Raw genomic sequence first — 12,043 nt, 5'->3', positions numbered from 1 at the left:
CAAATGCTCAGAAGTTATCTGTGCCCATAACTTTAGGCCCTTCCGTTGCAGAGGTCTGACTCTGTGCCAGCTATTGGGCCTCGCACTGCATTTGTTTCCCATTTAACCCTATCCACAGCCCCGGAGGTAGGTGCCAGCTCCCTGTTGCAGGCAAGGAAACCGAGGCTGGCAGAGGAGAAGCTCTTGCCCGCAAGTTGCTGCACCGGGTTTGGAACGCGGGGCTGTCTGATTTCTCAGCACTTTCTGAACTGAAGACTGTGATACAAACTTACTCTTGAAGTTACAAACACTGAAGCCAGACAGCCCCGGTGTGGTCTGAGTTCACTCCTTCCTGGCTGAGTGACCTGGCCAGCTGACTGTCCTCCCTGAGCCTTAGTGTTAGAAATGGTATAAAGCTCTAGTGTCCCATGAAAAGCTTTTATTATTATTATTATTATTAGCTGTAAATGTAAGAGGGAAGATTAATCTTCAAGGTAAGTGCAACTTGCCTTAAGCAAAAATATATTTTCTCATCGAAGTTGGGGCATGTAACTCCCCGTGAACCCTGTTTGCCCTCTGTCGCCCCACAAAACCACTGGGGCTCCCAAGGCCACCTGACGATCCCCCTCAAACTCAGCCCCCACCTGATCTTGCTCCGGGAACAGAACCAACGTCCCGACACTCCCAGGTTTTGAAGAATAGGCCGTGGGTGGATCAGAGCCCCTTGAGAAGATTAACTCTGCCCTTTAGAAATGGACCTCTCGGTTCACAAAACACCACAACCACAACCACATCAGATACGTAGGAAGGAGAGGGCACCACCTACAGTTTCTGAGAAAGGCGTTGACGTCACCAGCGTGGAAAACACTGACTTGAAGTGTCAGCAGCGTGTCCTTCCGCGTTGCCTGATGCCCCACGACTCTTCCCCTGCTTGGGGCAATGGAGCAGGCGGCACCTTGGCTTCAAGGAGGGGCAACCTCAGAAGCAGAGAGAAGGCTTTTGAGTTCCCAGCGCCCTGGCCTTTGACAAAGCAGTAGGGACACAGGACAGACCAGTGCTCACCAGAGGGGGGCGGGGGGCGGGCATGACTCGAAACAGGCAGCAGGAGGGTGTTCGGGGGTTGATGGAACTGTTTGACCCCCTGGCTATGATGGTGGTGACAAAGCTACATGTGCATTAAAATTTACAGAACTACACACCAAAGGATAGAAAGCCGATTTTACTGCAGGCTGACTGTTTTATATTTTTTTCAAAACTCGGCTTTTCCGTTTCAAAACTCAGGGCACAGGAGACATCAAGAATAGCACATATATAATGAATGAAAGCCAGGTTTCCTACCCCAAGACTAGAACAGTCCCCATGCCGGGTTGGTAGAGTATGAGAGTCCAAGAGAAACTGAGAAGAACATCGTTCTGGTGGGTTCTGGGAAGTGTCTGGTGCCCTTGCTACTGCCCAGGCCAAACCTGTTATGGGGCAACTGATACCCCAAGTTGAGGTGCAGGAGTCAAGGACAGGGACCATCTGTGCCCCAATCCATCCCTTTCTGCCATCAGACATATGCAGCTTCCTTTCTTCACACCAGCGTCTGTCGCCTGTTCAGTAACTGGCTGGATAAGCTTGAACCAGTCCCTTTGACTTACCTGCCTCTGTTTTCCTGTAGATAGCAGCAGTCAGACCCAACCCAAAGAGTGGTACCCAGATAACAAAAAACGGGACCCTTTTAAGGATGATTGATAACACACACGCTCTGGAAATAATCTAGTGAGTGCTTGAATGGATAATTGAGGTCAAGCCATGGCCCTGGCCCCTTGGAGGCCTCTCTGGACTCTCACAGGAAGTGCGAGCCATTCCAGGGAAGATCTGGCAGGAGGGAAAGCAGAGTGGTTCACTGATGACAGGAGTGACAAGACACAGGGACAAGTTCTGACTCCACTACTCATCCACACTCGCCCTTGTGTCCCTGGAAGTTGTCACCATCTCTGAACCTTGGTGTCCCTACCTAATATTTGAGGGACAACAATACCAACCACTTCTGAGGAAGACAAAGTTAAAGTATGGAGGGCACCCAGCACATAGTAGGTGTTCAATACATGTGCATTTCCTCCTTTCTTTCTATTGCTTAATAAGGTGTTAGGTTTTGCACGGCAAGACCTGCTCTCACTGGTCTAAGAACCTGATCTCTCTATGCCTCAGTTTTTTCATCTGTAAAACAGATTGCCAAGGTCTAAACTGTGGGGACAAATGCCTTATTACTTCATTGGGGGAAGGGAAGAAGAGAGGCTACGGTAAAACCAGGATGCCACAGCATCCCTCAGGTCTGGGAAGCTGGAAAGACTTTCCCAGGATATGAGACTCTCCCATGAAATTTCATGACAGCATGAAATTGACAGATGTGGGAAAGCAAGTCAGTCAGCGCAGAGCACAGTGACTCAGAGAGGACTGGAGTGTGAATGCCTCAGCCCCACGTCCACTGTACGACTCTTCACGTGTCAAGTCACACTGAGCCTCAGTTTCCCCTGTGACAATGGGAGTACTCATTCCCACCTCACACAAGCTGTGAGGATTCATGAGATGTTGCTTGTGAAATACAACGTGGTCCTGGCACACAGCAAGGGCTCGGCAAGGGTTATCTGTTGATGCCGATTTATTGTTATTGTTTTCCAATGAGTGTGTGGCTTTGGGCACTTATCCCCAATGGGCCTCAGTTTCCTCCTCTACAAAGGAGGAGCAGCAACTCCTCTCTCCCATGGTTATGGTGAGAATGGAGAGCCCACAAATAAAGGGAAATCAGAAGCAATTCCAGTGGTTCTCAACCTTCCTAATGCCACAACCCTTTAATACAGTTCCTCATGTTGTGGTGACCCCTGATTTCATTGTGACAAACTGAACATAATTGAAGCATAGTGATTAATCACAAAAACAATATGTAATTATATATGTGTTTTCCGATGGTCTTAGGCAACCCCTGTGAAAGGGTCGTTCGACCCCCGAAGGGTCTCGATCCACAGGTTGAGAACCGCTGAATTAGACTGTTTTTGACACTTTAAGAACAAGATTCCTCTAGTTGGAGAAAAAGACCTGGACAGGAATGGAAAAGGGCCTAGGTGTGAGAAGGCTGGTGCTTTCTCCCCATGTTCCAGGTCACCGTGGAACGTGGGTCCCCAGCTTCAGCCCCGCTCAGGAAACCATGAAGTCTTGAGTAACATCCCCATCTCAGGTTTTTCTCTGTTTAACTTGTTAATCAAATGGCTTAACTGACCCACTTACTAATATTATTGGCAATTATTTACTTTGGAGAGCCCTGAAAGACACCACCAGATTGCAGAATTCTGAATTCTTTAGAAACCCATCATACGATTGCACGTTTCCTTATTGCCACGCTATAAAAACAGCTGCCTCCCTGGCAGGAGCAAGCAGAAGAGGAGAGAGGAGACCAGGACAGCCACCAGAACCTCTGAGAAGCCCAGGTGAGACCGGCCTGTTCTGCTCCTGCTCTGGGGCCCTGAGTGGCAGGGGTCCCAGGCTCTTTGCTGTGAGGTGGGCACTGGCTGACTGCACTTAGGATCACTCATTGGGGGTCTTCTTAAAGGAAACAGGACTGGCCATTTTCATGAGGATGGCCAGTCATTCTGCTTCTCAAGGAAACCAGTAATGTCAATATAAAAGTATTTGCATGTAGAAAAGGGAATTCGATGGTGATGGGAGGCACGTGGCTGTAGGTGTACACTGCTGAAATCTCCCGTGGGCTCGCTCTTCATATCCTAAGTCAAAATCTCTATGGCTCAAGTGCGACCTTGAGGCTATCACTACCCTTCTCTGGTCCCCTGATTCTCCTTGTGAAATGAAGACTTCGAATGGCCCAGGATTTCCCCAGCACTGGTCTGGATGAGATGGTGGCTATGACCGTATGCTCTCTGATAGTCTGTGACTTGCAAGGGCTTCCACAAACCATCGCAGGTTGGACCCAGACCAAAAGATTTAAGGAGGAGGATGGCAAAGCAGTTCCGTTCCTCAGCTACTTGGCATGCTTAAGTTTTTCATTTGCTTTGTCTAAAGAGTTGGAACTAGTGGCAATGATTCAAGCCATTGCAAGCCAGCCAATTAGAGAGTAAATCTGAGGGCACTTAATTTAAACAGAAGTCTCTGGGTCAGACAGATCTGACTTCAAATCTTGTCCTCAGGTGTACTTGTGACCTTGGGGGAAGTCACCTAAACTCACTAGACTCCCGTTTTCTCACCTGAGCAATGCAGATGATTAGTGCCACATCTTAGGTTGTGGTTAAGATGAAAAAGTTACTGAGTGTGGAGAGCTCAGCCTGATGCTTGGCACAGAGGAAATGCTGAGTCGTGTCAGCTATTGCTATTCTCTCCCCGGTGTTCTGAGGGCCAGTGGCGGGTGGTGGATAAATTTCTCTCTGGTATCCATGCCACAATGGGCCTGTCATTCTGTCCACAGATATCAAGGAGAGAAGATGTTTCAAATTGGGGGCCTCATTGTCTTCTGTGGGCTGCTGACCCAGACCACAGCCCTGTTGGAAGCCCTGCCCTTGCCCTTGGGTCAGGCCCAACCCTTGCCTCTGACTCCAGCCCTGGCCTCAAGTCCCACAGATCTTGCTGGAAGCCTGACAAGTGGTAAGTGCGAGTCTATGACAACCTCCTTCAGGTGGGGTGTGTGTGTGTGTGTGTGTGTGTGTGTGTGTGTGTGTGTGTCCAACCATGGAGGGAAGGAATGAATGGGGAAGAGAGGCTGAGGATCTGAAATAGTCAGATCTGACCCCTAAGAACCCCTATACCCATTTCCAGCTCTCAGCAATGGCCTGCTCTCTGGGGGTCTGTTGGATAGTCTCACAAACCTTCCACTCTTGGACATTTTGAAGTCTGAAGGAGGAAATTCTGGTGGCCTGATTGGTGGCCTGCTTGGGAGAGTGACTTCAGTGATCCCTCTCCTGGACAACATCCTTGAGTGAGTAGCCCTAAAGTAGGACCTTGGTCCCCACCAGAGAACCTCTGTTGGTGATCTGTTTACCCCAGGCAGTGGCCCTGAAGGAGGGAGATGGGTGGACTGAACCCGAGGCCAGGACTCGGTCTGAGACCCTTCTCATAGTCTGGCAGGGAACACCAGTCCTCTTGAACCAGCAATTACACTCAGTCCCCAGCATCATCTGTAATCCTCACGACAACCCTCTGAGATTGATTTAATATTCCCCACTTTGCAGAGAGAAAAATTGAAGCTAGAGGGATGCAGAGTGAGAGATCTGACTCTAATTTACTTAATTCCAAAGTCAAGGTGTTTCCCACTACATGGTGGTAATTTTGTTCTCACCTTTGGAATTCCTTAGAACACAGGTGGCCTTTGATGTAAGCAAGAAAGTGTAACCACTCTCCTCAATGACATCATTAATGTGATATCCATGGAATGACTTAAATGTCTCATGTTTCCCATGAGACATTTGAGAGCTCGCTAAGCAAGAAGGAATAGTGGAAAGCTTAATGCAATGAGCTGGCAGAGCCTGGGTCCTTGACAGGGCTGGATTAAAGCAATTTCCAAGATTCTTACCCACCCAGGTGCTTGACCCTGACTTAAAGACAGACAGGTAGCCTTTTGTTTGACTTCCAAATGCACCATGAACTTGCTGGGTGACCTGGGACCAGGCACTCAGTCCCCCTGGGTTTCTCAGTCCCACTTAGTTTCTCTATAAAATAAATATGGTTTCCACAGAGGAAAACTGTTGGGAAGACTTGGAAAGATGCAACCACCCGGCACAGTGGCTGGCTCAGAGAAGAAGCTTCCTTCCATCCTCTCTCCATTCTCCCTGACTTCCTACTGCTCAGTCTCCATGATAAACACTGTTAATTAACCTGCCACTGAAAGTCATGGCAGCATGAGTGATTCCCACTAAAAATGTTTGTTAAAAACTTACTCCACTTGCCCATACAGCATCCACTCGTCCACTTACCCATCCATTTGTCCATCCTTCCTTCCATCTAACCAGTTACTCTTCCATGCATCCATTCATGCATTTATCTACTCACCTGCTCATCATTCCATGAAGTAAACCAATATGGAGTAGCCCCTTTCTTTGTAAGGCTCTGGACTGGCATACAGAATGCACATGCCATCCAGATAGAATGCAGATATAATTCAGTCTCTATCCTAGAATACCTCACAGACTCAAGTTGAGGAGAGGGCCATGGGAGTGTCAGGATCTGGCCCAGTGCAAAGATTGGGGAGGACTGATGTAACGCAGAACCCATGTGGTTTTGCCACAAGACTCCTCCCCTGTCTCCCCCGTCCCACCTCATGGTTAGCTCCACCTCTGAGATGGGTATGATTGGGTTAAAGGTGGTTTCTAGGCTTGGGGCTAATGTTTCTCCGTTCACCTCCTATGCAGTGTGAAAGTCACTAATCCCCAGCTGCTGGAACTTGGCCTTGTGCAGAGCCCTGATGGCCATCGTCTCTACCTCACCATCCCTCTGGGTTTGGTCCTCAATGTGAAAACGTGAGTAGGCTCCAAGTAGGGATGGGAAGGTAGCTCACCAAAGGAGTCTCTGATGACCATGGGTAGCCAAAAAGGGCGGGGGGTGGCGGGGGACGGGCATTGGGGTTTGACATATGCCTCCAAGTTCAGTTTGTTTGCTGTTAGGTCAGTGACCCAGAGTCACTTGGGAAACTTGCTTGACCTCTTTGAGCCTCGGTTTCCCTACTGGGAAGTGAGATGAGTACAGCTGAGGATGAGGTGAGGCTGGCATTCCCGGCAAGGAGAAAAGCCTCCGCCTCCTTGGAATGCGGTGGGTCCACTGTCTCCTCTGCAGGCCCCTGGTCGGAAGCCTGTTGAAGCTGGCTGTGAAGCTAAACATCACTGCAGAATTATTAGCTGTGAGAAATGAACAGGGGAGGATCCACTTGGTTCTTGGTGACTGTACTCACTCCCCTGGCAGCCTGGAACTCTCCCTGCTTGATGGGTAAGGCCAGGGGGGGTGGCTTCACCTGCCCAGAGACAATAGGATGGGATGATGGATAGATGGTTGGAAAGACAGAATAATGGGAGAATGGATGAGTGGGAGGATGGAAGGGTGGGAGAATGAAATGATGAGAAGATTGATAGGAGGGAAGGAAGATGGATGGATGGATGGATGGATGGATGGATGGGAGTAAATGGATGGATAGTGACTTATCCCTTCTTAAGCTGGGCTGACCAATTTTATGCTGGATCAGGCAACAAGAAATCCAAGTTTAAGCCCCATCTACTAGAGGGAATCAGGAGAGGTGGAGGGCTTCCTGGATGAACTTGGACAGTACTTTCCCAAACTGTATATCGAGCTGCATTGCCGTTGTGGATTGATAACCCACTAAGATCATAAGTGTGAGTCCTGGTAAGGGGTAAAATAGCTACAGAGCCCACCTGGGTTACTTACTTCAGTTATTTGTCACAAGACTGAGTCATGCACAATATGGCAGGAGTTGTCCCATTGTGGCTAACATGTACTGAACACATATATCATGCTTCACATGCATCATCTCATTGAATCCTCATGACAACTACACACTAAATACTGATCATCCATTTATGGACCCTACAAAGTCTCATTGAATATCTTCTGTATAATGGAACTATGTGTTTATCCTACATGTGCCACTGTGTGCACTACAGGGTGCCACTCCCTTTGGACAGCCCTTTGGTGTTTGCCTGTATGTGGGTGTGGATGGACGAGGCCCAGTTTCAGGAGCTTAATGCTGAGACTGTGATGGGCCCAGTGGCCTCTCAGAAAGCTTCTCCATACCATCCCCAGGCCCCTGAACTGCCCATGCTTTTTTCTTTCAGAGTTGGCTCCCTCCCCATTCAAAACCTTGTTGACAGCCTCACTGGGGTCTTGACTAAGGTCCTTCCTGAGCTGGTACAGCACCAGGTAAGTGAGTAAAGTGGGGGCTCCTGGCCCTGGGCTCCTAGATCTTCTCAAGCTGAAAGAGGCCCCTGGGGTGAGCTTTTCTGAGCCCTTCAGTTTGATAATAAATTCATTCATGTCTATGTGTCCATTGATCCATGTTTCTTCTTTCCCTCCTTTAAATGCATTCATTGGTTCTTGCTCTGGGCAAGGTCCTGAGTGTGTCCACACTACAGCTGAAATGGATTGGCCTGCCCAGAGAAGCTCCCAGTCCATCCCCACTACAGCTGCAGACAGCACTCTTCCAGCCTGGGCTTGGGCACCTCCTCTAGCCAGATGTGCAGCCCTCTCAGACCAGTACACCTTGTTAGAAACAGAGGTCGTGTCAGAATGAACCCTGGCTCACTGTGTGGTTGGACACTTCACGCACAGGCCTGCGGTTTCTCCTTCTGCCCAGTGGGAGTGCAAGCATATATCTGTGGGAATGCTTAGAAACAAACACTCTCAGACACGGAGAAATAATAGAAAATCTACCCCGGAGAATCCATCCTAAAATGCTGCTGCTCCCAGAGTCCCCCTCCAGGTACCACTTTGTCTAATTCCCTTCTCTCACCCTGGATCAGGTGTGCCCTCTGGTCAATTCAGTTCTTGCCAACTTGGACATGACCCTGGTGCATGACACTGTCGGTAAGTACCTGCTTCCAAGCCCTCTCCCCTGCTGCAGGAGCAGTGCCTGCCCCCAAGGAGCTCTGTCCCCACACACCATGGGACAGATAGATCCCTCCAACCTCAGCTCTCTCCAGAAATGGTTTCTTTTGCCTTGAAATATATAAAGAATGTTGAGGTATAGGCCTTGTCTCCGCCCCCCCGCCCCATCAACTCTGACACAGAACAACTGGGCTGGTTGGTGGAAGGAGGAGTTGCCCCTGCCAAGCCCATTCTGAGCTTGCTCAGACCTCCAGAGTTCCTGTTCCCTGACCCTAGGCCCCGGAGGAATGCTGAACATCCCAGACTCCTCCACACTGAGACCACCACTCAGGCCTGCAGCGGTTGTTTTCTTGTTTTCCAGATAAACTGATCCATGGGCTGACATTTGTCATCAAGGTCTAAGCCTTCCAGAAAGGGACCTGGTCCCTGCTGAGCTGTGAGTGCTGCTCCCAACTCCCCAGGATTTGGGTGCTACTGCTCTTCCCCTGGGGACAGCAGGGGGCTGTGACAGTAACATCCAAAGAGAGAGACAAACAGCCCACATTGACTGTCAGGATGTTACCCTGCATCTAGAAGGGTTCAGGAATCTGAAGAAGGGGCTGCAAGTAAATTAATAAAGAGACTAGACATGAAATATAACTATGGAAGGCATTTTGGGGGAGCCAGGGAAGCTTAGCTTTAGTAGCTGAGTTCTCCGAATCTCCGGGCCCAAGGCTTTTTATTCCCACATTTTCCCCTTTAGCAAAGCAAGCACACATATCAAAGGTAAAGTTTGGTAAGCAGCAAAGTATCAGGTTGGGGGAACTGCCTTCGGCTGTTCAGCTGTTTGGCCAGTAGCAAGTAATAACATGTAGATTTTCAGGTTTGGGGAAATGCCCTCAGCTGTCTGGCCGCACGCAATAATATGTATCTTCAGCCCTGCTGATGCCTCAAGGTTCACCAACCTTTGATGAACTTCTTGCATTTATGACCTGCTGGAATTAGCCCCCAGCAAGTGACAAGCACAGATTTGCACAGAGAAGTCCACAGAAATGCTGACAGAGATGGAGAGACATAGTCACAACAGAAGAAACATGCCTGGTCATGGATGCACACTCACACCCAAACACATGATCACTCAGACAAAGACACACTCTCACACCAACACATTCACACATGTGCACACATATGCAAATTCGCCACACACAAGTGCTCATGTGATACACAAACACACATTCACTCAAACACATGCCCAAGGAGCCTCATCACCCCAGACCTGGGCTCCCTTTGTGGCTGAGACAAGACCCCGAGCCCCTGGGTCTCAGCCTCCTCCCCTTTCTCTGGAGGGTTTGGTGATGACCAATATCAACAAGAGTCAGTGACCTCATTCTGATTGGGGTCTTCTCCCAACAGAGCCATTTCCTGCTGCTCAATCCACTCCCTGCCCAGCTTCCGAGGACTCACAGAAGGCTATTTATGTCCTGGACACTGTTTGGGGACCAGAACAGCCTTTTCTCCAAGGAAACTGTTCCCTCTCCTTTCCCACTACATTCCATATTCTCACCAAATAAAATTGTTCTTTGTCTGCACAGAGTGTCTTGTCATTCCTCACCATCACTTGAGGGCTCTAGGCCTGGTTGTTCGGAGCCATAGAACAGAGTTTGGACCTTACATCGGAGATCTTAATGGTCTTCATCAGGACCAGGAGGTGTTCAGATGAATGTGAATTTCAGAGTGGCTATTAGAATGGGAGGACAGGAGGTTAGGGGTAGATGTAAACCTCCAGGCAAGATTACCACACAAGAAGTAAAAATGGCAGATTTGAGAAATGTTTAGGAGGTGGACCTGGATAGGTGTAGATGAGGACAGGGGCTCCTGTCCATGTCTCAAGTTGGGGAGCCCAAAGGTAACTGGAAATGTGGGAGGGTGAGTTGATTCCAGCAGGAAGATTATGCCTTTAGCTGTGACCAAGCTGTACAGAAGTACTTGGGCGACCCCAAGAGAGAGTCCAGGAAACTCACAGATACACACTCCTCTTTGCTACTTGCATCGAGTCATACTGGCCCCTTTCCTGTTCTCACAGCAAGAGGAAGCTAAAGATTTAAAAAAAAAATGGGGGGGGGCGGGCAGAATAGGATCCTGGCCAGATGGCTTGGTTGGTTGGAGAACTGTCCCATACACCAAAAGGTTGCGGTTTGATACCTGTCAGGGCACATATCTAAGCTGTAGGTTTGATCCCCAGTCAGGATGCATACAGGAGGCAACTTATCTCTCTCTCTCCCTCTCTTGCTTTTATTTCTCTCTCTCTCCCTTGCTCTCTCTCTCTAAATTCAATAAAAACATATCCTCGGGTTAGGATTTTAAAAAGAAGTGTAAGAGGAAGGACAAACTGGTCCGAAGGGTCCATTGCTGAAAGGCCTGAGGAAGGAAGGGATAGAAAAGGCTCACTGGAATCCTATATAATAAAAGGCTAATATGCAAATCGCCCAAATGGTGGAATGACTGGTCGCTATGACCACCAGGGGGCAGACGCTCAATGCAGGAGCTGCCCCCTGGTGGTCAGTGTGCTCCCCCAGGGGGGGCACCGCTCAGCCAGAAACCAGGCTCCCCAAGCGGGCCTAAGCCAGAAGTCAGACATCCCTAAGGGCTTTCAGACTACGAGAGGGCACAGACCGGGCTGAGGGACCCCCCTGCATGAATTTCATGCACCGAACCTCTAGCTGTATATAAAAAGATGATTGATACCACAGGTGAGTGTCATAGTTTTGGGGGAAGAAGACTAAAGGAACTAAGAAGAGGAAGGTTTTAAGGATATTGAGGCTGTTAATGCAGATAAGATTTATGAAAAACTGAATGCGAGAAGGAAGAAGAATGGGGCTACCCAGGATGGGGAAGGTTGTCCCTTCAAATATAAATAAATGTGCTATCATAGTTTGAGATCCTTATTGGACTCACTCAACCCTTTCACTCCACACATGAGGGTACTGAGCCTTGTAGTTTATATGAATGACTTGCACAAGGTCAGAGAGTGACAAAAAAGCAAATGAAGAACTGAAACATTCCAGACTTCACAGAAAATCTTGTCCCTTGCTCTTGGGGAGAGCTCATTGACCTTGTGAAATTAAGCAGATTCAAGGTAGTGTTTCTCAGTCCCTGCCAAATATTTCTCACCCTGCCCAGACCCACCACTGTCTGCACCTACTATTGCCATCAGCCAACGTGACATCATAGGAGGACAGTCCCAGAGTTCGGAGGTCAGAACTGCAAGAAGGTAATTGTAGGAACCCAGCATGTGTCTCCTGGTGAGGACTTAAGGGAAGTATGAGAACTTTGAGCTCAGGATGAGTAAATTCCATAAACAGCTGCATGATCATTGTCTAATTAGTGAACCGAAGTACAGAGGACCTTCCTGAATGAAAGTCAGCCATCAGAGACCTTCCTGAATGAGAGTCAGCCATCAGGGCCTCATTGGGCTCAGGGAGGATCCAAGCAT

The 12,043-nt window shown here is 48.9% G+C and overlaps 1 protein-coding gene across 1 annotated transcript; it reads left to right on the top strand.

The window, feature by feature from the left end:
- The first annotated feature begins 3,398 nt into the window (after nt 1-3,398).
- BPIFA1 (BPI fold containing family A member 1) lies at nt 3,399-10,139 on the top strand. Its single transcript, XM_006764599.2, has 9 exons — nt 3,399-3,446; nt 4,436-4,611; nt 4,783-4,942; nt 6,372-6,479; nt 6,793-6,942; nt 7,803-7,887; nt 8,487-8,550; nt 8,933-9,007; nt 9,964-10,139. The coding sequence occupies exons 2-8, from the start codon at nt 4,452-4,454 to the stop codon at nt 8,971-8,973; spliced, it is 768 nt and encodes a 255-aa protein (XP_006764662.1). The 5' UTR covers nt 3,399-3,446; nt 4,436-4,451; the 3' UTR covers nt 8,974-9,007; nt 9,964-10,139.
- The last annotated feature ends 1,904 nt before the right edge of the window (nt 10,140-12,043 follow it).

This window comes from Myotis davidii, unplaced genomic scaffold (assembly GCF_000327345.1).
Source record: "Myotis davidii unplaced genomic scaffold, ASM32734v1 scaffold38, whole genome shotgun sequence".
In the NCBI taxonomy this organism is placed as follows: Eukaryota; Metazoa; Chordata; class Mammalia; order Chiroptera; family Vespertilionidae; genus Myotis; species Myotis davidii.
This window is presented reverse-complemented; position numbering and strand designations above follow the sequence as displayed.